This window comes from Calypte anna, chromosome 4 (assembly GCF_003957555.1).
Source record: "Calypte anna isolate BGI_N300 chromosome 4, bCalAnn1_v1.p, whole genome shotgun sequence".
Lineage (NCBI taxonomy): Eukaryota > Metazoa > Chordata > Aves > Apodiformes > Trochilidae > Calypte > Calypte anna.
The window spans coordinates 17,672,252-17,697,647 of record NC_044247.1 but is presented as its reverse complement, the minus strand read 5'-3'; the positions used below and the strand labels follow the sequence as shown (position 1 = coordinate 17,697,647).

The following is a 25,396-nucleotide window of genomic DNA, read 5'->3' as shown; positions in this document are numbered from 1 at the left end:
ATGAAGTTTTCTGGGAACATGCTGCCATTGGGTGGCATCACTGGGAATCTTGGTAAAAAGCAAGTGGCTTGGGGGACCTTTTTTAATCCCTTCCCCCATGGTGATGGGAATGGACCTGGGAAAGTTATTAGAGAGCTGATTTTTATTCCACATTTTAGGAGCTTATAAAATGTGGCAATCTGTAGGAGCTGTTTACTGTCAAAAAGAGAGAAAATGATAATTTGTAGACTTAATATTTCAAAAGTGCTTTTTTTTTGGTCCCTTTTGGTACCTTTTTATGGCATAGAAAGAATGATCTGGTTTTGCTGCTTTGTTTCTCTTGTAGTTTATGAACCTGAGAGCTAATAAAATCCCAGGAAAATCTAATTCTATTGAAAAGTTCAATTCAATTTTTTTTAATAGGAATTTTATTTGAACACCCTTGTTTTAACATAGCTGCAAGCTACATGACCAGCTTTAGAGTTTGGTGCAGAACACATTTCAGTTCTCATTCAAAAGATTTGCTGGATTTTAGTAATTTCCAAGGACAGGAGTTGATACTGAACTGGGATGCTGCTGTTGCTTGCACAGGAGCCTCTGGGCACCTGAACAAAGGTATTACCAGCAGTGAGATTGCTACCAGGAACATGGGGCTTTGGAGCTCTGTACTGTGGAAAGAGAAAAAAAACAGCAATTTCCTTACACCCCTTCTTGCTCAGTGCCCTTCTGAGTTTCTGCATAAAAAGTGAATTTCTATTGTGGAAAGACCCTTATAAAAAGCAGGAATCCCCTGGCACTGGCTCAGCTCAACTTCTGCTGTCATTCTGAGTGTGTTGGGAATGGAACTGCAAAAGCCCTAAGGCTCCAAGTCAGAGCTGTGTCTGAATTGATGGGCAATGCAAAGGTGGATGGCTGCTATTTTTGTCTTCCCTTTCCCCATTCTAACTGTGCTCTTGAGTTGATGAGTGCTTTTTTTGCTGCTTTTTTTTAGGAGGGCTTTTCGTTGTTGTTGATTTTTTACTTAGTTGTTTTGTTTTTTTTTTCAGAGGATACTCAGCTGAACATTTTATGAAAAAAAATGTATTTTTGGTTTGATATTTAGCTGCTGTGGGTGGTGTGCTAGGACACCTGGCACAGGACTGCGTGTTTCAACAGAATCAGAAATTATGACAAAATTAACAAAAGAATGAAAAATTTCACTTGAGTTCCTCCTATTTCCAAGTGCTTCAAAGCAATAGTTTTAAGATACTTTGCAATTTTAGGATGTAAATTGTCCCACTTCTGGACTAATGAGGGCTTTATTCACTCCTTTATTCAAGAACAGCCTTACCTCCAGATTCCTCTACACATCTCTCTTGGGTTTCTGAAGGCTCAAGATGGGAAAGCTTCATCTTTTTGGATTCCCTCTGCCTTGGGAATAAAGCACAATCCAGTGGTGCTTTCTCTCCTGTTGGGGGAATAAAGAGCTCTGTGAACCCCTACCCTCAATAAACTCAGAAACCCCCAAACCTCCAGGCTGTCCCCCAGAATCCTGTCTGGTTATAGGCTGTGTCTGAGGTGTCAGTGACTGCAGTTTGTGTTGCTCCTGAGAGGGACACAGCCCCTCAGCCACCTGCACCACCCTCTTGTCACACCTTGTTGTGTGCACTGCCCTAAGCACACAAAGGGAAACTTCTTCTCTTTGCATCCTGATCACCCTTTTCCAGCTTATAAATCCCTGAAGTTGTCAATAATCACTTGTGTATTGACTCCTGGCACAGTGTCAGCCTGGCCCCACACTTGGCTGGATCACTCTCTGGTTTCCTTGGCAGCTGTGGGAGATGCACAGAGATCATTTGGTGGGGAGACTGAAATGAACCTGAGCACTGAGTGCATTGGATCCTGGAGATGCAGCAGCATCTTAATGCAGAATCAATGATGTGCTGCTCCTCAGCTCTTGCTGCCAATACTTTCAGACCCAGGATGAGGGAATTAGAGCTGTCACTGAAACACTGAACGTGTGCTGCCTGCCAAGAGCCGTGTTCCATGCAGCCCCACAACTTGAGGCTGAGGTAGCACTTTCTGCTGTGCTACTTTGCTGTGTTGCAATCTTAAACAGCATTTAAAGCCTTTTAAATAAATCTCCCTGAAAGCTTTGGATCAGCTCCTTCTCTGTGGTCTGTGTTCATGGCACAAGATCACCAAGTAAATCCTTCCTCCTGATATGGCACAGATTACTGGAATCTCTTTAAATTAAAGCCCTCAACTCTTGCAGTGCACCCTGCTTCATCTTTGCCATGGCCTTGCTGCAAGGGTCAGTCAGCAGGAAGTGTTTATATATGACTAAAATATTTTCAAATAGTGAAAAGGATGATAATAGATCTGAGGAAAATCTGCTTTGAGGGGGGCACTTCCCAAGTGATGGCACGTCAGTAACACTACAGAGAGAGCTGAGTGATTTTACCCCAGTCTGAATTGGCTGCTTCAGTTTCAACTGGAAATCCAGGGGGTAATTGTCAACATCTGTGGCAGATGCTGGGGAGAAGAAGAGTAACACAAGATCACAAGGCTCCTAATGCATTCACATCTTTACATCAACACTCAAAAGGGTCTAACAGAAAGGGACTTCTATTTCAGCATTACTTGTCTTTTACATCCCTGTTAGCATAATTTCTCAGCTGTTTAAAATGATTTGGTTCAAGCCATTGTGTGGCAGAGTTTTGAGGCTGCCTGGGCAGAAAGGAGAGTTCAACTGAAGTGTATACAGAGGGCCTATCGCTCCCTTTACATGTGCATTGAAGTGGTTGAGATGAAGCCTTATACATAGTGAAAAAATGCAACAATAAAAAAATCTGTTATTAAAATGTCTTTATGAATCTTTGGTTCTGAATACTTCAAGATTTTAGTGTCCTTTTCTGAAAAAAATGAAGCACACGTTTATTTGCCATCTGCAAGTGTTTTTAAAGGGGATTTTTTACCTTGGAGACATCAACAAAAAATGAACTATCCCCTCTTGCATCTAAAAGCTACAAAAATCTTACCAATTCAATAAATCCATAACCAAAAACTTTTCCAAAAAGAACTATGGTAATTTTTCTGTTCTGGAAAGAAAAGGCACTCGTCTTCACAAGCAGTTTCCACTCTGAATTTGTCAAACTCAGTGTTTTACTAATTTGGATGGTTTCTATGCATTTTCTCAGCTCTGTAAGACACAGCAGTGAGTGAGGATGGATTGAAATGATTCTGCAAATGTACACATTTTTATCTGTGTGGCAAACAAACATATTGAAATATGAAGTGGCATTTTTACAGATTCAGTCTTTCTGTGAGCAAATTCTGTTCATCAGTAAATGTAAACATTGAAGCTGTGTTAAAGTTTCATTGAGGATCTTTGCAATCCCTTTCATCCCTCATTAAAATAGAGTCCTAATAAGCATTCTTTGCAGGAACATATGACAGACTTCTTTTAACTGACTGAGAAATGTTTTCCTTCAATTGCATACTAGAAATATTTCTTATAGTGCTTCGTGTCACTTTTAGGGACTTGTAAAGGACTTGGATCATCTTCTCCTGCACTTGGTCTGAATTGGCACACGCCTGAGAAGTGTTCATATATCATTTAAAAACATGAACAGCAAAATCCTATGGAAACTTGACACAAACTGCAAAATCCAATGAGACACCAGCAAGTACCCCTTAGGAGGGATTTCACCCAGCATCCCTAAGCTTACAGAGGTGGGCAGGGGAGGGCTTGGATTCAGAACAAAATGGGACCCCTGGAGAAAATGACAAGACCCTTATGAGCTAATGGGTTTATTTTATTGTTTGCTGATGTATGACACTAAATTCTCATCTCAATAATGTCTTGATGTTAAATGCCCCACACTGCTCTGCTTTTGGTCCATGTCCCTTAAAGCTCTGTTGTGCACAAGCACTATAGAATTTTCCATAGAGGTCCCCACAAACTAAAAAGCTTTAATCACCACTTGTTCACAGATATGTTTGCATGCGTGTGTGTTTTGAGTGTGGGGTTTTGTTTATTTGATTTTGTCATTGTGTTGTTGGTCTCTGACTTCCCCCCAGGCCAACAGGAACATTGCTCTGGTTCTGCTTCTGTGAGCTCTCCCATGAACCACTCTCTGAGTCCTTTCCACTGTCCTTGGTGAACACTGAGAAACTTCTGCCATCAGAACCAGTTGAGGGCCTTGCTCTTTGAAGAGGAGGACCAGAAAGGAAGGGAATACTGAGCTGAGGAAAGAGTCAAGTGATGTTTCTGATTTTCCCTTTAGCTGCCATCCCTTCTTCTGCAGTGCTGCTGCTGAGCATTTTGCACACAGAGAAGGAGGGAATTTTCTGAAGGGCAAATTGTGGACTCTGTGTGAGGGAATCAAGAGGGCTGACCAGGCAGTAATCCAGGTATCAGAGCAGCTCGGCCTGTTGGGTGTCAGGGGGACTTAACTAAATCCTTGATGTGAGCAAAATTTATTAGTGTTGCAGTACCAAGAGTCTCCAGCCTTTATGGAGATTTTTCAAGCTACCACAAGCACTTCCTTTCCATTTTGGGTCTTCTCCCATTATATTAGATGGGAATAGGACAGCATGACCAGGTTTGCATATTGTCTTCCATTTATCTCTTTAAATACAGATACTTAGTAGTTAGGATTTAAGCCTATTAAAAATATTGCTCTTTACTGAATGGGGTTAAGACAGAAAAAAGATGGGCTACTAAAGCATAAACTGCATAAATAAACTCCCTGACACCTCAATACCAGCTGAAGTCCTTGGGAATAGATTGTTGCTACCTGTACAACTCTTGGAGTCGTGTTAGGAGGGTGGATCCACTTAGCATGCTTTAGAGCAGTCACAGTCCACTTGTGCTTAAAGAGTTGTAGTTTGCAGGTACTGTACTCCCAGAAGAGAGGGAAGCAATGTATCAGTGCCAGCTCCAAAACTGTCCTTAGCACCACTGGAAGACAATCATATATTCTCAGTTCCTAGCTTTTCCTTTCTGGAAGGAAATATTGGAGCAAGGGAAAGGAGTAGAGATGAAGACAACTTCAGGTTTTCTTTGCAGTCTGCTGGCACGTTCCATTTATTACAGATTCCTGAAGGCATCCGGGAGCTCACAGATACAAAGATAAGCATCAAAGCAAAACCATGTTGCATCAGCACAGACAAAACCATCATTCAGCAAGGAAAGAGATGCTGAGTCAATAGGTGTCAGTGCAGGGTTCTGATCCATTTATGAGTCACCATGACAACAGGAGGAACTATTGATGTAACCTCCAGTGCAGCTTGAAGTTGAGAAACAATCCATCAAGTAGACAAGAAGTCACTTGTGATGCTCAGATTTTGATCTAGATATTTCAGCACTTGAGGGGGATAGTATTTTGGCTTCAGTCCATCATTCTCTTCTGCTTTCATGGGGTTGTAAAGTCATGTTCCACTTCTACCTAGACACTATATCATGAGAGTGTTTTGTTGCTTGTCTAAGAAGCTTTGGGGAAAGAGGGAAGTCATTCTGAACATCCCAGATGTTTTAGTTGACATAATTATGGAAGCCCATTACCTTGATCCACCACATTTATGATTCTCACCCTGTTCCACCTGCTCTCCTTGCCTTACCCCTACTTGTCTTTGTAGTTCTGCTCCGTGCTAAGATGGCTTCTGACATCCTAGCTTGGGGCATAAACAGTGAAAGACAGGATTTGAAAAATATACATGAATAAAAGGTCAGAACTCTCCCAGGAAAGAATCAAGTTTTGGGTGTTGGTTTTTGTGTTTTTTGTTTTTTGTTTTTCAAATACATAGTTATGAAAAGCAAATTAACCTTTGGGTTTTTGAGGAATTCACTCTGACAATGGTCCAGCTTAAAAATAAACAACTACTGCAAATAGGGTGCCCAAAGATGCCCAGTTTTATTCTCTTGGCCCTGAGGATCACCAGCTGTGTAGTCCTAACTTTAAAAAGCCATGCTAATATTGCCCATCCCCAGCAGTCTGGAAGGGCAGAAGGCACAGAGCTACATAGGGAGTTGGGGGTAATGTTTTGGATTTTGTTTTTTCAGTTTAGCAGGAAAAATAGGACTGCATTATGCTGCTGCAGGTCTCTTTGATCTTACCTGCTGTCAGGTTTGAATCTCAGTGAAGGAAAGAAAGACTAAAGAAGTATAAATTGCAAATTTTTCACAGTGACAACTGTGGAAAGAAAAGCTCGTGGGAAAAGGAGAAACACTTATACCTGACTCAGTCAAGGAACTGCATCAGTGACAGAACCATTTCCTTTTTTCCCCCCATATTATCTGGAGGAAATAAAATTCCTGCATTTGCAAAGGAGAAGACATTTGTCTTAGTGTGATCCCCTTCCAGAGTATTATATTTGAAATGTTGTTTTTTTTAATTTCTTCTTCATTTAGATGGGTGAAATTGCAAAACAGAGTAAAGCATGTGTGTGGCTACAGTTTGCCCTAAGAGGTATGCAAGTAGTAGATTTACTCCTTGGATTCATAGGATCATAGGATAGGATCAGCCAGGTTGGAAAGGACCTCTTAGATCATCAAGTCCAACCCTTAATCCACTATCACTGTGGTTCCCAGCCCATGGCACTGAGTGCCACATCCAGTCTCTCTCACATCCAGGCTCTCTCACATCCAGGCTCTCTCACACCCAGTCTCTCTCACACCCAGTCTCTCTCACATCCAGTCTCTCTCACACCCAGTCTCTCTCACACCCAGTCTCTCTCACACCCAGTCTCTCTCACATCCAGGCTCTCTCACACCCAGTCTCTCTCACACCCAGTCTCTCTCACACCCAGTCTCTCTCACATCCAGTCTCTCTCACACCCAGTCTCTCTCACATCCAGGCTCTCTCACATCCAGGCTCTCTCACACCCAGTCTCTCTCACACCCAGTCTCTCTCACACCCAGTCTCTCTCACATCCAGTCTCTCTCACATCCAGTCTCTCTCACACCCAGTCTCTCTCACACCCAGTCTCTCTCACACCCAGTCTCTCTCACATCCAGTCTCTCTCACACCCAGTCTCTCTCACACCCAGTCTCTCTCACATCCAGGCTCTCTCACATCCAGTCTCTCTCACATCCAGGCTCTCTCACATCCAGGCTCTCTCACATCCAGTCTCTCTCACATCCAGTCTCTCTCACACCCAGTCTCTCTCACACCCAGTCTCTCTCACATCCAGGCTCTCTCACATCCAGGCTCTCTCACATCCAGTCTCTCTCACATCCAGTCTCTCTCACACCCAGTCTCTCTCACACCCAGTCTCTCTCACATCCAGGCTCTCTCACATCCAGGCTCTCTCACATCCAGGCTCTCTCACATCCAGTCTCTCTCACATCCAGGCTCTCTCACATCCAGGCTCTCTCACACCCAGGCTCTCTCACATCCAGGCTCTCTCACATCCAGGCTCTCTCACATCCAGGCTCTCTCACATCCAGGCTCTCTCACATTCAGTCTCTCTCACATTCAGATTCAGACAGGAGCAGCTGGTACCTGAATATTCCCACTCTTTCTAGGGCAGGTAGAACCATGCTTTGGTCACCTGCTGTTAGAGGAAGACACTGAGATGTGTTTGCCTGCACTGGGTTACATGCATTACTTAGTTTTCACACTGTGGTGTATGTTCTCTTTTCAACTCCAGCTACTTATGGGTGCACAGCAGGCAGAGCAGCGCTGACAGACCAACTCCACCTCTTTCTCTCCTCCAAAGAAAAATCTCTTGATGCAGAGTAAGTTCATTCTGGGGCTGTCAGAGGGCACTTGTGCTGAGATCCTGGGAAAGTTGTAGGTTACCTCAGTTTTGAGACAAAAGTATTATCTGCTGCTTATGGGCCCCACTGTGGACAGGGCACATAAAATGAACAGTATTTGCTCTTCACGGACCCTCCTAAGTTAAATCTTCTTAGGGAAGGAAGGAAAAAATACCTGACTGGAGATCAGCTGGATTTTTCTTCTTAGTTTTTTAATGTGACCACCACAAAATCTGTTTATCTTACTCCTAAGCATTTCTTTTGCTAGTCCACATTTTCATCGTGGCTTTTTTACCACCTCAAACCACCAAGTTTCAGTAGATTTTTTATTGGTCTTGCATCTCTACACTCTTCTGCTGCAACAACAACAATCTTCTATGTCACTTCTGCCTAAAGTAAGGGGCAGAGAAGTAGCCTGGCTGAGACCTAAGAGAGCAGCTTTCATTTCCTGCTTCTTCATGTGCTTTTTTTCCCTGAAATTCATTTCCAAGACCTTCCATAACAGAGTACCTTCCACAGTGTGGCTCAAGCTGTGTGTGATTAATAATTCAGATTTTGTGCTAAAAGCAAATCAGAGTTAATTTTGTATATTTTCCTTCTGCCATTGCTACATTTGTCTCCCCAAAAAGGAACCCACACTGCCTGGCATCTAGTGACTCATGCCTTATGTAAGGAAATAAAGCATTTTATAGTTTACAGAGAAGAATGTTCTTGCTCATTATGTGGATGAAAGGAGATTGCTGCGTTTCAAATGACATGTATAATTTAGACACTTATTTCTAGGACTGTTTGGAACAGGGAATGAAGAGAAACTAAAATGTTTGAACTGAGTTGAGTGCTTGATAGTTCTGAATGTGACTGGCAAAATACACAGACCAGGAACTTTGAAGATGGTGCTAATGGAAGAGTGGCCCTGAAACCCGAACAATTTTTTTTTCCCTCCTAATAACAGTACTTATGTTAAGATAGAGCTAGAAACTACTATTTTTCAGTCTGTAAACATCTGCAAAAAAATTTTTTTTTCTGCCAGAAGTTACCTGCTGTGCCAGCAAAATGGAGAGAGGGATGGGAAATAGTATTTGAGAAAGATTAGCCAGCTGGTAAGGAAAATTGGCATCCCTGCTGCCTCAGCCTTCAGTGTCAGACCTGAACTGCAAAGTAAGAGCAAGGAGTGTTCTTTGTTTCCACAGTGCAGAGCTTATTCAAGTGAGAATTCAATAATAATATTGTGGTAGTGTACTGGGAAATATGTCTTTAATTGTCTTCTTTTTAGATTATTATGGTAAGCTAATGAAACACAGTTTCTGGAATTTTGAATCTGAAGGACCCCCAAATGCTGCCACATTCTGCAAATTATCTTCACAGACTTCCATACTCAAATGCTTTGGTGAACATGGGTGTTATTTAAAATGCAGGATTCTGTCTTCTGTCTCAGTCCCATTCATTCATTTATTTATTTAAAATGTCACAAGACAGCAGCCTCTCTGTTTCTTGGCAGCAGCAGCTACATTTGTGTGTTTCTCCAGCATATCAGGCCAGTGTTTTCTGAGATCTGTGAATCCTCCAAGCAGAGGTGGTGGTTGGATACCTCTGAGCAGTGACAGTGTGGCAGGCTCATGTCCTAAGTTTTCAACCCCCTGTAGAAATTAATGAGATCTATGCCTTGGAAAAGTCTCTCAAAACTGTTGCATTATTTATTTATACTCTGCTTCAAGGACAACACTTTTCAAGCCAAGAGATGACACGCAGGAGCCTGGGGCTGTATAAATATAGAATCTTTTTATTTTCTTTTCTTTTTTTTTTTTTGGTTAATAGATACAGTACAATTTTTGACTACATAAGAAAGCGTTGGTTTCAGTGCATACATTCTTCAGACAGACAGGAACATGGCAGACAAACATTCCTTCATGTTACATGGCATTTAGGTTATTTCTTTCATGTCCCCAGTTAACTGAAGTTAAATCCTAGGGTTTGGCCATTAGTATTTGCAGGGAGGGACAAAAGAATTATTGCTGCCTTCTGAAGTTTCCATTCACTTGATGGTAGGAAAAGGCTGATCTTTGAGAGTGATTCCCATCCTGGCCAACTCCTGTCCTCAGGAAAACCAGGTACTGCTTTCCCTCATGTAGCTGGTGAGGTTTCCATGCAAACACTTCCCAGTGCTGTGCAATTGGTGCTGGTGGGATCTAGAGACCATGGACCCAGGACCACAACCCTTACAGCTGGATTAGGGCCAGAGCAGCTTGGTAAAGCAAGATAGGATGTGACAAGGCAGTGCCAACACTCAGGATGAAGGATCATAAGATCAGTCACTAACTGTTGGCTGGCCAGCTCCAGGCTCACTTGTTGACTGACAGTACACAGGAGGGAAAATACAAAGAGGGAAGTGCCTGGACACACCAGATTCCTCCTGGTTTGCCAAACAGGCTCAGGGAAGAGAAGGGATGGAAGCAGTAGGGTGTCCTACACAGAGCAGTTTCTGCCTGCAGGCAGCCATAAATGCATCCACATCTTCAGCACTGGCTGGGCTCAGATTTCAGTTTTGAGACTTCCTCAAACTTTAGGTTTTTATCTGACCTTCCTTGATAGCCTGAATATCCTGGCTAGGACCCTTCTTCTTGTGAGGATAATTTGGAAGGACTGGAGAGGAACCTCATTGTTTGAGAAAGGACTAGGAGAAAGACGAGATGGACAGAGAGAGTCCCCAACCTTTGTTTTGTTCCAGATAGCAATACTGAAAAAAATCAGTAGGTGAAAAAGCTTCTCTTGTTCAGGGAAGGATACAGAGAGGCTTCCAGATAAGCCAATATAAACTAGTTTTCCTTTGCCTGCATTGGGAAAAATCCAATGTGAGAGCTTGCTTCAGATCATCTAGTTCAGCATCTGGAAGTGAAATGAGTCCCATTCCTGATTTCACTCAAAAGGGAGAGGAAAGCAATCTAAAGGGACTGGGAAGAACAGGTATCAAGAAATAGATGGGCAGTAGAGAAAAGAGGAGAGAGAAAAGCAGGCTGCTAAAAACATCAACCTGAAAAATAACATGCAGGTGAAGGCACTTATCCTTGGACACCTGGTGGTTGTTGCAGGTGGTTGTTGGAGAGAAGACAACTTTGTGGTGAGCTCTGAGTTCCTTTGCCATAATTCTCTGGGGTTACAAGAGGAGAAGATCAGGGGGAGTTAAGCACCACTGAAGGACACACATTGAAAGGGATGTGTTAATACCAGATACTGTTGAGCTCAGTCAGGTTAGATAAAGAGGTGGCTGACAGAAGTCAAGTAAGAATCCCTGAGAAGTCTGAAGAAGTAATAAGCATCATCTTTAAAACAATTTGGCCCCTTCTGATCCCCTTGCCAATACACCAGCCCTCAGTTCAGAGGCAGTGGGAATTCCTCACCTTTACCGTGAGCTGCATGGTGACACTTCCAGGAATGAGAGAGACCTGCCAGATTCCACCAGATCCCTGTTTCCTAACTGAAACTAAATGTGGAGAATAAATGAGAGGCACAGATAGTGGCAGCCAAGTGGAGAACTGCTATGAAATGGCACTGGTAGGGTACTGTAAACTGGAGCCTGGCCTGCAAGCATTAGTGAGAGGTTTAGTAACAATACTTAACTCTGTTATGTCTGGGTATCTCTTTCTCTTTTGCCTAAAATGATACAAATTTTACCATATAAATGAATCACTATATTTGTTCCTACTGGGTAAATTATATACATCACTGTAAGAAAAGAACAATAATTAAATTAAGGGAGAGAAAAGGTCAAACAAAATATTAGTAAATAAAATACAAGACATATGTTCAATAATACTTTTCAGGCAATACTTCTGCTTGTTACAGTTACTATAAAGAGGAAAAAAAAATCTTCCACTCAACATAAACATTGCAAACCCAGTCACTTGTCATTTCCAGAAGTTCTGGAAGAATTCCTTGAAGGCCACTGCAGGCTGGGAGGTTGCCTTTGCTCTCAGATGTGGCCACCAACGTTTCCCCAGCTGGCTCTTGATTTTGCCACTGCAGAGGTGAGCCCAGTGTTGAGGTTCTGTCAGTGCCAGCAGTATTTTCAGCTGTGTCTTGAGCTTTGGTCTCTGGTCCTACAGCAGGTTCCCAGCAGAAGGGCTGAGAGCCAGAGCTCCCTCAGTGCCCACGGGGTCCTGCTTAGGAACCTCTACAGTTCAGCCTTGAGACAGTGGGCAGGTGATGTTCTCAGCTCTCTTAGAAGCAAACAGTTCACCCAGCAGTGTTTCCCATTCTTTTTCAAAATAGAGGCATAACTGCAGGGTTTTTTTCCTACAGGTACTTATTTTAAGGTTTACAAGCAAGGGTTTTTGAACATTGTTTTTCTTATCCTCCAGAACAAGGCACAATAACAAACCCTCTCAGGCTGGTGCCAAACTGTCTGCACCTGGTTTTCTTTTTGCCATGTGAATAAATTATTTCCAAAAGAAACGATTGATTATTTGATCAGACCTATAGATCATTTACTGTTTGATGAAAAACCAATCCAATGAGCTTTCTGCAGCTCATCAGATTAATTTTTCCCAGTTGTTTCCTCTGTTCTATGACCAGCCCTACTTAATACATAGGTACTAAAATACAAAGAAGTGCAAAAAAGAACCATAAAGCATCAACAGATCACAGCTAGCCAGCAGGTCCACTATGAACAAAAGTTTTGTGAGCTACTGCAGGTGATTTCCTTAAAACACTGAATCTGAAGTCAAGGAGCAGGAGAAGTGCAGTTCTCAGGAGCCCATCCTTCAGATGCTTGAGCATTCACAGTTAACATGGTTTGGGGGTTGGAGATTAGTTCCCCCCTTGATAATACCTGAGGCTTGTTTGTGTTTACTGCAACGTAACCAACTGTAACCCATCATCCAGAATTGTTTTCTTCACTGCTGTGAGGGTGTTCAGGCTGGCTTCCCCAAGGTAACAGAATTGTTTGGCAAGCACTGGATTTCTTGTTTTCCTTTAGTTTTTAATCATGGAGAAAAAAGTGTTTTTCTCTGAAGAAGTCAAATCAGCATCAAGTCTAAGAAAAGGGTCATGCAGCCCTTGGAAGAAACTGCCCAGATTTATAGATGTCAGTTCATAACTTAGGAGGTGATAGCCTTGGCTGTCAAAGAAAATCCTTCTCATCCTTTTTTTACTTGCAACTTAGATACCTTTTATCTTCCTAGGCTTCTAAAATCAACTCATTGTTCCGTGTCAGGCTAAAAATAACCCAGATTATTTGCTTATTAAATTGTGCACATACATGGGCTGTGTGTGGGTATTCAGTCTCTGCCACATGCAACTTTTGGGCAGGGGGCAGCATGCTTGAAATTCCTCACATGTGAGGACCTGTGATCAGTTCAGTCCTGTGTGATTGGGCTGCAAAAAATCCAAAAAACTTTGAATTTCCAGGAACCCAGGCAGAGCATTGCATATCAAACCAGTATTTACCTTGGCAAACAAACAGAGACAAAGCTGTGCCACATGTGCTTACAGTTTATCACAGGCTGGGATTCCCAGGATCAAACTGCTGGGCATTTGCCACAGAATCCAAAGGAAATGCTTTTTTATGTATTTATTTATTTTAGTAAATAGCCTGTGTGCAGAAAGGAAACATAACAATGCTGTAACCCTGCTAGTGCCTCAAGGGTGTATGTGCATTTTGTGTGTAACTCTTGTTTTTAATGAGTATTTTATGCACACTGACAAAAACCTGTGTGGTAAATCCTATTTAAGCTAAAGAAAGTTCTTATTTAAGGCAGTGACTTGGCCTTGCAGTCATTAGATGTGCGTCTCCCATCAAGGTTCCCTATTGCATGGTTGCCAAATAAATTGCTGTATGGGCAAGGAGAAAACACAGGGAGAAATACTGAACTGCACTGTATGCCCTGCTGGCCCAAAAGACCAGCCTGCCTCTGGATGGGAGTTCTGCCTCCTCTCTCTGTGCCTTCTCATTTGAGATGTGTGTCTTGTAGGCAGTGGACATTATTACATCACAAATGATACACAGAATATTTTGGATTTCAGAATATTTCAGAAATCTTTATGCAAGGCAAGCCCCCAAATTAAGAATGTTTCAGGTTTGGATTTCTCCAAAAGCAAAGCAGTGGTGTGTATGGCTGTTGTTTGCTACTGCTCCCTTCCAGCATCCCTGCAGGATGGGTGCAGGACCAGCAGAATGAATCTTGTTTTCAGAGCTAGCTTGGCATGATTTTTGGTAGCTCTTATGGAGTAAAATGTGAAGGAAGGAACCTGTAAATCTACAAACACCAATGCCTTCCCAGCTGGGAGAGGCAGGAGTGGAAGCAGTTCGGGGTTACAGCTCCTACTTACTGCTTGGATAGACAGAAGTTTGATTTGCTGCATATGCTGCAATAGGCCTTGAGAGATAGTCAAGAAGATGCTCTTAAAATGTTTCTATTCACATCAGAGATGTGCCAGAAGAAACAGGAGCCATTATCCTGTCAGATTTCCCTTCCATTTTTAGCCAGCCCCTTGATCCAGGCGTGGAGGTGTGTATGAATCTCACGTGGTTAAGAGTGGTGCAGGATGCCCTGGGCCAGGCTGGGCTGGTTACACTGGAGGGGCTGAGTAGTGAACAACAGAGTTGTAATCTGGAGGTGGGCTGTGGCATTCCAGGTTTGGATCCATAGGAAGGAGAACAGAGTCTTCCAGTGTCAAGTCCATGGTGTCCTCTTCTACCTGTGCAGCTGGCTGGTATTTGACAGCTTCACGGTCGTGGTCAGACAGGATGGATTCCTTGCTCTTGCTAACAGCTCTTCTCCTGTTGAGAACAAAGAGTCTGGTATACTGACCCTGTCTCTGCCAGGTTTTGTCTCTGTGCAATTAATGGTCAAAATTATTAAAAACTTAAAAAAATAAAAAGAATACAAGCCATTTCAATTTACCTTTACAGCATCCCGTAAGACAGTGACATTTTACACACTGGATGTGGGTATTTCAAATCACTCAGTGTTTTAAAAGTAGATGTAGGAGTAAATCCAGGGTCCTGTTGCCCTGTCTCTTTAGCTTGCCACGTTTCAGTGCACTGTATAAATCTCTAAGTGCACCTGTCCTCTCCATGCAGTATTATTCTCTCTCATTGTTCTGACACAGGTCAGTAAAAATTTGACGTTTCTGAAAGCAGACCTGACAGCTGTGACTTTAAGTATAACAAAGCATGAAATAATGAATAATCTGTGACAGACTCTAAAAGGATCCTGAAAAGCAAAGAGTGTGTGTTGAACACTCTTGCAGTGCAGGGCAAAAGTTCTTTTCTCTTCTCCTCTCCATTCCTTCAGAATTACCGAGCAGCACGCCAGTGAAGGGCAGAGCTTTTCAGCATTACAACTGCTGGCCTGTAACTGATGCAATTAAGAAAACCACCTTTCATTTTCTGCTGTCTGTCCTTATTACAGGTGATGAAGGCAGCAGGAGAGAAGCAACTTCAATCACATGGAGCAACCTTAGTGTGTTAAAAGTAGGAGAACCCTGGAGAGGAGCTGTGTCACAAGGTGACCTTGAGGAGCAGCAAGCGCTGGGAGGAGGAGAAAAGGTACTGTCTGTCATGGGCTGCCTTCAAAGTAATCTGTGTTAAGCCTGGTTTCTTCCATCCAAGGAATTAATTGGAGGAAGTCTGGATAATTTAGTGTTGGTTCTCAAAGGGATTGCAATGTGAGAGTGGCTTTTGAACTTCCCTGCTGTGCTCAGAGATCCTTTAACAGTTGTCTCTTTGGAACAAGTTCCCCTCACAGCCTGGCTGTGGCATCACTCCTGTCTCAACTCAGAATGAGTGCCTGGGAGGATTTACCATCAGGCAGAGCTCAGTCATTTTGTGAATGTATTTTATGTCTGTTTAAAAGGAGCATAAAGCTACATTCTCATAACCCTAAACCAAATCTGAATAACCAGCAGTTTGTCACATAATTGTGTAATTCAGTAAGCTTATTTTATTTCTACTGCTGCAGTGCTTTCAGTCCTCAACTGTTGATGAGAGATTTCAGATTTAGAAAGAGAGCAAAGCCAGCTCCTGCTCCAGGAAACACAAGAACTAAGAGACAGAGACAGTCACTGGAGGAAGGGGCACAAAAATCATGAATATGAAAAGCAGCAGATCCAAGACACCACCTGGGTGTGCTGTCATGTTTTGGTGGTGGTAGAGCAGAGGGAACTGCTGCAGACTTAAGAGCAGGTTGATGCTTGGCATGACAGAATTGTGACATGCACTAGATCTAGCTCTTTTCAAACACAAAAAGGGAAATGTGTCCTGCCAGGTTATGCTACTGTGATGTTAGAAGTCGTGTTACCTTGCCTCTGAATCTGGAACCTGTCAAAAGCTTCAGTTTCCCCACAAGCTGCAGGTATTCCTGGTCTGGCTGGCAGAATTAGTGTCAGTAACTTCCCTTGAAATGGCTCTTAATTCTGGAAGTTAATTCTTAATTCTGGAAAGGGCAGGAGTGTGCATGGATAGGACAGCATGTGGGTTGGAGCAGAAGACTGCTTCAGGATCTGTGCTCAACCAGATCAAACAGCCTTGAGGCCCCATCTGTGCATGGCAGGTCCCTGTTCATTTGGGCAGGGTAGGTGGAGTAGGTGACACTCTGCATGTCAGAGTCTGTGAAGCCAGGAGCTGCTGGGTTCAGCCAGACCCAGAGGTAACAAACAGCTGCAACTCTGATCAGCTCTGAGGGGACCTGCTCTGATCTTAGGGTGCTGTGGTGGCTTCCCATGTATGTGTGCATCAGCAGCTCTGTCTCTAGGAAGTGACCCCAGGACCTCTGGATAGTACGAGCCATCCCACAATGTTTTGCACATCTACAGTGAGCTCAGGGGTTGTGAGAATTTATGGATGAAAGGGAATTTTACTGTGCTTTTACCACTGCACCAAGCACTGAAACCAAACCTGTGCAAAGCAGATACTCTAAGATAAATAGTAATAACCCTGAGAACTTCAGCAAAAATGTAGCACACTCTGCTTTCACAATTTAAATTTTTCCTCTTTATCCAGGAGAAAATGTGAGTGGAAACTTCTGTGTACTATGCTTTTGGCAGTTGTCACTTTCTAAATGCACTTGCTTTCTCTGTAGATAAATTCTTCCTTGGCAGGGAGCAATGGAAACCCAACTTTGCTTCACTGCTTATTTATGTATTTCTCTTTTTGTTGCTCAGTTCTATTGATTCGTGTCAGACAATTCCATGGATGCTCAGCCTTCTAATTTGCCAGGTATTAAAGTTGTCAGTGGAAACAGAGAGAAGCTTGAAAATATCTGTTTAACTTGGCCCCCAGCCTGCATATCTCAGAGTGCTGGAGAAAAAAGAGTTATTAGAGTTTAGTTTGGCCACAAAATGGGAAATTTTCAGACTCATGTAGACTCCCAGCAAGTGTTCTTGTTAGGTTTCTGCCCCTGTAGGTCAGGAGATTGGATATCTGGGAATAGCTCTGCCTATCACTGAAATCACACTGCTGTTTGAAGAAAGACTCTTAAATGCTGACATCTAATATTTGCTCCAAAGATGGAAAGCTGATGAGTAAGGTCAGAAGCAAGTTTTGTCATTAACTGTCTTATGGCAGAGCAAAATGCAATTAACTTCCAAAACCATTCCTTTCATCTAAAGTGCATTTCCAAAATTAAAGCAATCCAAGAGCTTTTCATTCTCCCTTTTAATGTTTTCTATTCCTGACACTTCCATCTACTCTGTTCGTGCTCAACAGCAGAGAAATGTCCATTTGCTTGGACTGTATGTTGGGAAAATGAGACTGCAGCATTCCTTTCCTTTTCTTTCTGTCCTTGAAATCTCATTTGCTACCTAGAAACTGCCATGCTGAGCCAGCCACCAGCCTTGCCTCCATCAGTGGGCAGTACCTGATGCTTCAGAGGGAAACAAAACCCCTTTTGTGCTCTGAGCCAATTGTACCACTCTCTGAGATAGGAAAATTCTCCCTGAGCCCCACCAATAAACACTGACTGCAGACATTAGATTTGATAAATCACACAATTATGCAGCTCCAGAAGTTAATAATGGGTGTGTAATTAAATAATTGCATTAAAAGCTAGCTGGTACTTGGCTCAGTGCTTCTCCTGGCTTGGCATTGTGCAGCCCCAGAAGGTATTTCCTTACTGCTTTTGCCTCTGCCTGACTTCTGAGTGCAGCAGCTGCAGGAGGTGATAAAAGAGATGTTCAGGTTTGATAAATAACAGTGAAAGTCTCAGCCTGGTCCCACCTGACTGTCAGTGGCCTCACCACAGCACAAGACTCTGGATGAGGAGTGTGAATACCAAGATATTCACCTGAAACACATTTGCCCCCTGGCCCAAGCTGAGCACCCTTTACCTCTGGGTGTATTTATCAACCTGAAAATGTGGTTGTCCTGACAAGGATGGGTATAGTTTGGGGTAGGGTAAGGGGAGAGATGGGCACCTGGATACTGCCATTCCCTCACCTCAAAGAGATTTTTATATCTGAAAGGACTTGCTTTCATAATGTGCATATTTCTCTGGAGTGTTGGGTTGGGGAAACAGGTTTCATCTTGCTTTTGAAGTGTAAAATTGTGGAAGTACTGGAGAAAGCAATACTAGAAGATTAGAAGACTTCATGTAGGTAGTGGCAAATGAACTAAGAGTGACACAATACCAACAAATGCAGAGAGTTTTGATTAGAGGTAGAAAAATACTGAACTAATCAGAGCTGGGAAATAATTTCTGGAGCTGTTTGGGCTTTTTTTTTTTTATTTTATTTTTTATTGTATGAGTGGGAGTCAGCTCCTATTAGCCTAAATCTCGGGTTCAATGACTTGACCACGTCTCATCATAAAATGTAGGAGCTTCAGGGCTTCATAACAACTTTCATAGGTGTTTAATGAGGCACAGAGCAAGAGTGTTTATTTTTTTTAGCATTTTTCTGCAATGGAAAAAATAAAATTGTGTGGGTTTTTTTTTTCTTCTGGTAGTTACCACCACATCCCCGTTTGCTTTAAAAGATTTTTAGATGGGGTGCTGTGCAGTAGGAATATAATCTTGGGTTCCCCTCTGGCAGTACCCATGCATCAGCAGTCCAGTGACACAGAGAACTCAAAGGGGTCAAGAATTCATTGTTTCAAAATGCCTCTAAATACAAAGTTCAGCTCCAACTTTTATCAGGCCACAGTCACCCACTTGTTATGGATGTGTCCCCTTGCATGCCTGGCAAAGTTGGTCAGCTGTCCCTGACACTGACTCCAGCACTCAGAGTGCAGGGAGATGGGAAGCACGTTGTGGTCAAAACTAAATGTTTTGCCTCTCAATATTTCCTTTTAGTCTTACCTCTGTAAGCATGTAGTATAATCCTAGAAAAAAAAAAGTGGCTTACATAACTGCTGAATAGCTGCTCATTCAGAGTTATTTACAGTTTGTAGAGCTCAAGTCAGGCCATAGTGCAAGGTGCTGCATGACACAACAGCTCATCAGCTATCTCAGCATGCCCATCACAGAAAGACCTCCTGAAACTGAGTTCTGCTAAGAACAAACATATTTCCATGCCTTGTTTTTCTGAGATGCTGCAAAAGGATTCTAGCCAAGCAGCTGGGTTGCATTTTTGTTGGGCACCTTGCATTTGGATACAAGTGTCTGATGCTCCTGAACAAAATCAGTTTGGTTCAATATTATTGACTTGCCTTAAGCCCAGCTGTGCTTTGGCAAAGGCAGAGCCTGCAGTGATGGGATCTGGATGCAGCATCCAGAGGGTACCAGCTGGTGTCAGGGGACCTGGCCAGAACCAGATAAGAAATTTCAGAGCAACTGAGTATAATTGGGATGGAGGGAGGAGAACTGAGCAGGTATTAAACCTGTTATGATTAACTTGATTATAGAGTCTCTGGGAGAATTTAAAAGCAGTGCTTGGCAGTAGCCTGTTAATATTATGAGATGAAACCTGACACCAGTCATCCCATCATTAAATCCCTCTGTGCTGATTGTGCTTCCCTGAATGCTAACTCCAGTGTCATCATACTGGTCAGTCTTTCTGTCCCCCACTACACCAACTCTTGTGGCTTTAGACTTTAGCAGCATAAAATGCTTGCTCAGGAATGGTTGGTCCAGCCTAGCAGTGATGTCCTGGGCTCAGAGGATCAAATAAACTCTTGATGCTGACACTCCATGGTATGTAGTGTTGCCAAATCTTAAACAGGGAAATGAATGCAAGATAAATAAACAGCAAAATTTCAGCAAAAATAGTAAATGCAGCCAGCCTGGTTTTGGAAACATGCTAAGCCTTTGAAGAGTTTTGTTTTAGGAAAGGAAGACTTTGAAAGGAATCCAGGGTAAATGTTTTTGGTAGAGTGAGATGCACAATTAACAGGGGTGACTTTATCTCACCTATTAAACCAGTGCTCTCTTCTGACCTCTCCTAGACTATTCCATATCCTTTTGAGGATTGGTTTTCAAGTCAGTAGTGCAGGAGAGCCAAGGGGTGTCATGTCCTCAAATGAGAGGGCATCAGGATGCTCTGTGACTGTGTAAAAAACCCTATTGGTGCAACAACAGTCTACAAGATTAACAGAAAAAAAGAAGCTGATAAAATAGCTTTCTCAGCTGGGTCTCAAACACTTCATGAAGGATGTGGCCAAGAAAAAACACAGCTCTGTCCTCACAGGGGTAGCTGGGTCCTGGGGAGACAACAAACAGTTTCCTGCAGGGTTTGCTTTCATAGCAGATCTCTGTGAAGAGGGTCTGGGCAGTCTGGCTGGCACAGGAGACATCAGGTGTCTTGGGATGAATGGAATCCCTGTGGAAGTGTTGCCTGTCAGTGAGGAGAGCCCCAGATGGTGGGGGTCAGGCAGAGATTCCCTGAGCCCAGCAGAGCTGTGTTACTTCATGCTCCCTCCCAGTGGCCTGATGGCAGCTGAGGTTTTCCTGGAAATCTCTGCAGAACAGGCTGCTACAGAACTTTTGTGTGTCTACATCTGCCTGGCTGTTGATTTTCCTGATTATCAGCAGAAAGGCTGGAAGGAGGGAGGGGAGAGAGAGAGAGAGAGAGAGAGAGAACCTTCTTCTGCCAACTTTCTATCCAAGAGGGAGAAATGCAGTAGGGGAAACTGCAGTCAGAGGTGATTGACAGAAATCTTTAGAAGGATAAATTCTATCAGGGAGGCTGTGTGTGTGTGGGTATGTGTTGGATTAGTGTCAATGTGACATCATGTAGAAAAGAGGTAAATCAGCTCAGGTAAAGCATCACAGTAATGCAGTTCCTGACATTTGAGCTCCTTTTTTTAGAGCTGGTGCCATTTGGTCTCCATAGCAATGCTCTGTGCTGTGCAGAAACACTCTCAGCTTGTGCAGAAGATAAAACCATGGAACTGATTCCCCAGCAGGTACAACCCTGGGACAGGACTACAGGGGGAATGACTGCTGAACAACATTATGCCTGAAATCACACTCCTATCCAGCAGAATCTGTGGTATTTGAATGCTCCCTGTTAGTGCTGTAAAGCCCCAGGAACCAAGCTGCAAGTGGCAGAAGCATTCTGCAGAGTGGGACAAGGTCTTAAAAAGAATTATCAAAAGGTACTCACGCCAGAGCCATGATCCCATAAGGCCAAGAACGGATTTCCAGCCTCTTGGGGCTTCTGATCTCCTCTGATGTCAACACCATCCCACTGTCTGATTCCTGAGAAGCAAAAGGACAACATCAGCAGGCTGGCAAAGCACCATGGCAGCATGGAACACTTTTCATTAAAAATGCTTTGTCATGGGGAGAGTGTGGAGAAGAGTCCAACTGAACCACTGTTACAGTCAGGAGAGAAGGAAAGCCAAGGAATTTGTTAGAATACCCAGTTGCAGCTATCTTATTCATGATGATATTACATTTATGTCATAAAACCTCATCAAACTGTCTGCAGACACAAAGCAAGGGCAGGAGAAGGCAACTTCTCCTTCACTGTGGCCTGTAGAGATTGGGGCTCCCTGCCAAGGGCAGCAAGGCAGTGGATTTGCAGTGTTAGGTATTGAAACTTGTGTGCTGGGACCTAGGTAGGAGCTAACAGATTTTCTATTTAATCACAAGATTCCAACCAACAAGGTGGAGGGCAAATGTTTGCATCATAACTCTCAGCTGTGTGCTATTTAGTCAAGTGCTTAAAACAGAGATGGTCCAGCTGGTGTATGAAATAAGGCCCATTCTTCAGAAGATTCTCTTATCAGGGTCTGGATTATCAGGTTTTATCCAAATGTTCCTGATAATGCTGCTATTTAGCCTGAGAACATTTGCCTTGGTTTTGTGATGATAAATTTTTTTGAACTATATATTGAAAGAGCACCCTTTAAAATGAACAGATCAAAAAATAATTTGACATTTTCAAACTTCAAATTTATATCCAGCATGACATATGGATACTATCCAGGTAGAACAGCTGAAATATGAGTAGACAGAAATTCATAAAGAATACAGCCACTAATACTGGCTGGGCTCCTCAGAGAAAAAGCACCCTCAATACCTGCTAGAAATATAGTGTTAGAAGCACTGACATTTTAAGCAGTGGCAGTTCAGTGTGATTTTAGCAAATCCAAGTGTTTTGCACAGATTCATAGCTTAAAAACCTCACTGTGCTTTGCTTATGGATTTTTTTATGAGCTGTCCAACAAAACTGTCTTGACAAGTTTTAAAGCTGAGACTCTGATTCTGCTGTGCTTGAAATGGAGTCTTGAGGTTGCAATGAAGATGGAGCTGCTCATGCTTCTCCTGTGCTAAGTGGTTCACAGACCTGTACAGTCCTTGTTCTAAGTCATTTTTGAAAACATAAAATGTTTGGGGGAGTTTCTTTGCATTTGAAATATTTTGTGATGCTAGAAAGCTGCATGTCTGCCTTGTCAAAACCAAGAAAGCAGAAGATTTCAACATGGGGACTGAAACTGTAGTTAGTCCTATTTTAACAGTCAAACTCACTGGAACAGAAAAAAAAATCAGCCAACAAAAGCAAAAGCCTTTTATAAATGCTTTGGTAATATATGATACATCAGTTCTTTAGGAAGATCAGTCTAGAAAGTGGTTGTCAAAGTAAGAAAACCTAAATTAATTCGGTCTGTCAGAAAAACTCAGTAGAATGCAGCTTTTCTCTCTGCTTTCTATCTTGACTATTTCTCCTTAAACTATGTGGCCTAGAAACAATGTGAGTGCTGCTGTGCACTTTGCTTCTGGAACAATTGTTAAAAGGAAAATCAGCAGACTACAGATAAGCAGCACAATTGCAGGAAGGTGTGGTAGAACACTTTTAGAGCTCCTAGGCAACTATGTGAAATAAATTTCAAGACATTAATGCTGATTAGGTCATTAAGATATATTTAAGATTTTTTTAGTAACCCAAATGGACTTACTTTGTGAAAAGTAGATCCCACCATAATTTTCCTTTAAAAGATCCTCACTGCAATACCCCATTTATTTCTGATCTGTTAATGTATTATTGCCCTTTTTTGAAACTTTTCCCCATTCATGTAAGCACTTACTTTAAAATGCCATGAACAAGGAGCATTTAGGAAAGTACTGCTCATGCTGGCAGCAGTAATCTCATACTGATACCACATCAATCTACTAAATGTCTTTGTGTCATTCAGAGGGACAGATTTTTATCCTGCTAGAGGAAAGATGCAGGAGCCAGAGAAAATTCTAAGCCCTCTAATACCTAAGATGCACTGATAAAGGCACAGAAATTACATTTGGCAAAATCCTAGGGAGTAATGGGGCATCAATTTGTGCTAACAAGAGAACAGATGAGAAGTGCACTACGTTTGGCAGTGAAATATATCCACGACAAGATGTAGCCAGAGTCCCTTTCCAGGAGAGTGGCTCTGAGGAATGGCTCTGTCCCAGGGGGAACCTTGGCTGGAGCATGGGGAAGAGTTTCCTGACTAGCAGAGTAGGCAGGCAGGCTGGATTGTTTCTGTAAAACTGGACACAGCTTTCTGTTCTTTTGCTGCTTCCAGCCATCAGGTGTTTGCTCTCTTCCTCTCTTAGAAGGTTTCCTGCTTCCTCCTCAAACTCTGACCTGCTTCAAACGTGCCTCCTGTGCTCTTCAGTTTATCCAGAACTGAATGCTCTCACCAGCAAGGTACTGGCTGTCTCTGCCACCCAGAATGTGTTCTGCACTATTTCCTTCAGAAAGCTCCATTGCAATGAGTTGCCATTTTCTTACGGGGGGAAAACATACTGAAATATGGAATAAAATGCCCCTTGGCCTGATGAATGCCAGGACAACCATGCATGAGGTTCTCTTTAAATTATTAAAGTAAATGCAGTTGTTGTTACATGGACGTACGTGTGAGATGCTAGGGCTAAATCTTCTGCTGGGTTTAAAGCTTTTTCTTACCAATAGATTTCAAAAGCTCTAATAACTGTTACTGGTGACAAGTGATCTGTGAACCTGGTGAAGAAGGATGCAGTCACCTCACTCACCTCATGTGTCACTTTCTCCTTTTCCACTGGCACCTCATCAAATGTCTTCACACTCAGTGGTCGCTTCTTGCTGTTGTTACTGAAAGCAAGAAAGTTGAGAGGTCAGCATAAAACCCAACAGCTGCTGCCCCAGTTTGTAGCTCAATTACCATCCCTGACACAGCTCAGTTCCCTGCACCAGTCTTCTTTTGTCAGCATTTGGAACTAATAAACTATGCCCTGACAAATCTTTCTGTCCAGCTCCTTTAAAGCAGCCACACTGAGACAGGAGACCAAGCAGTGCTCAGCTGTATCAAAGCTTTCCCTCCCACTCCCTGTCTGCATTTTTCTCACCCAGTTTCCACTGCACTCCAGCGATTGACACTGTTGTTCAAGTCTTCTTCCACAGGGCAGGTTTTGGAGTTAGAGTCTCCATCAGGACACAAGGTGATGTTCAGTGGAATATAATCTTTACCATCCTATGTAATTAAGAACATAAGCCCCCACAAAGTTAGTAAAGATAACTTTGTACTGCATCTTGGGTGTAAAAGGATATTTGTATTCTACAAAGCTTTACACTGAGAAAGGACTGGATTTTATTTTAACTTCATGATGTTTCTTGAAAGTGATTTTTAAAGTTCACAGGATGTATCAGAATATATAGCTTCATCTAGCATTTACTGTGTTAGGAAGCTTTGGATGAGGAAAATGGTTCACTTTGGGAAACTACAACATAGCATGGTTGGAAATTGTCTCTAGCAGTCCAGGGATCATCTGCAGTTTGTGTGATTTCTCTTCCAGGCATCTCAGCCTGAGTGCTGCTTCACAGGTCCCTATAGCAGTCACAAGACTTGGATGTCCCTCACATCAGGCACAGCAGTGGGAAAGCTGTCTTGGGGGTGTCAATAGATGTGCATCCAGTTTAAGAGTAGCTGCTTTTGCTGACTTTCACAGCAGTGACTGATGAGTGTGCAGTAATTCCTTTGTGGTCAGTCCCATGTTCCTGATTGTGTGGCTGTTTTGCTCAGTGAACGTGCTCTGTACTGACACTGCATTGGCCTCTGGGAATTCCAGGTGCAGAATCCTGGGGACACCTGAACCCAAGTGCAAGCCATGTGTCTGGGAGAAGGGAGGGAGCAACATGAAGTCCCAAAAGTCCTATGGCCAATAGGACTTTAAGAGATATTGGAATTGGTAAAAGAATATTGCCTCTGTATAGACCTTTTGCTTATGTTCAACTTCAGGAGCAGCAGCTTAGCATGAGGCAGGCTGTACAAAGGGGGCC

The 25,396-nt window shown here is 42.8% G+C and overlaps 1 protein-coding gene across 3 annotated transcripts in view; it reads right to left on the bottom strand.

The window, feature by feature from the left end:
- Positions 1–9,483: 9,483 nt before the first annotated feature.
- LOC103534188 (vascular endothelial growth factor receptor kdr-like) overlaps positions 9,484–25,396 on the bottom strand; it is a 121,893-nt gene continuing 105,980 nt past the window's right edge. For all 3 annotated transcript variants that reach the window (XM_008500122.2, XM_030449394.1, XM_030449395.1), the window contains 4 exons: positions 24,466–24,590; positions 24,133–24,211; positions 21,260–21,354; positions 9,484–14,498 (listed from right to left, as the gene is read on the bottom strand). In XM_008500122.2, coding sequence (XP_008498344.1) covers positions 14,288–14,498; positions 21,260–21,354; positions 24,133–24,211; positions 24,466–24,590 — 510 coding nt within the window. In that variant the 3' untranslated portion in view covers positions 9,484–14,287. The remainder of the gene's footprint in view (positions 14,499–21,259; positions 21,355–24,132; positions 24,212–24,465; positions 24,591–25,396) is intronic.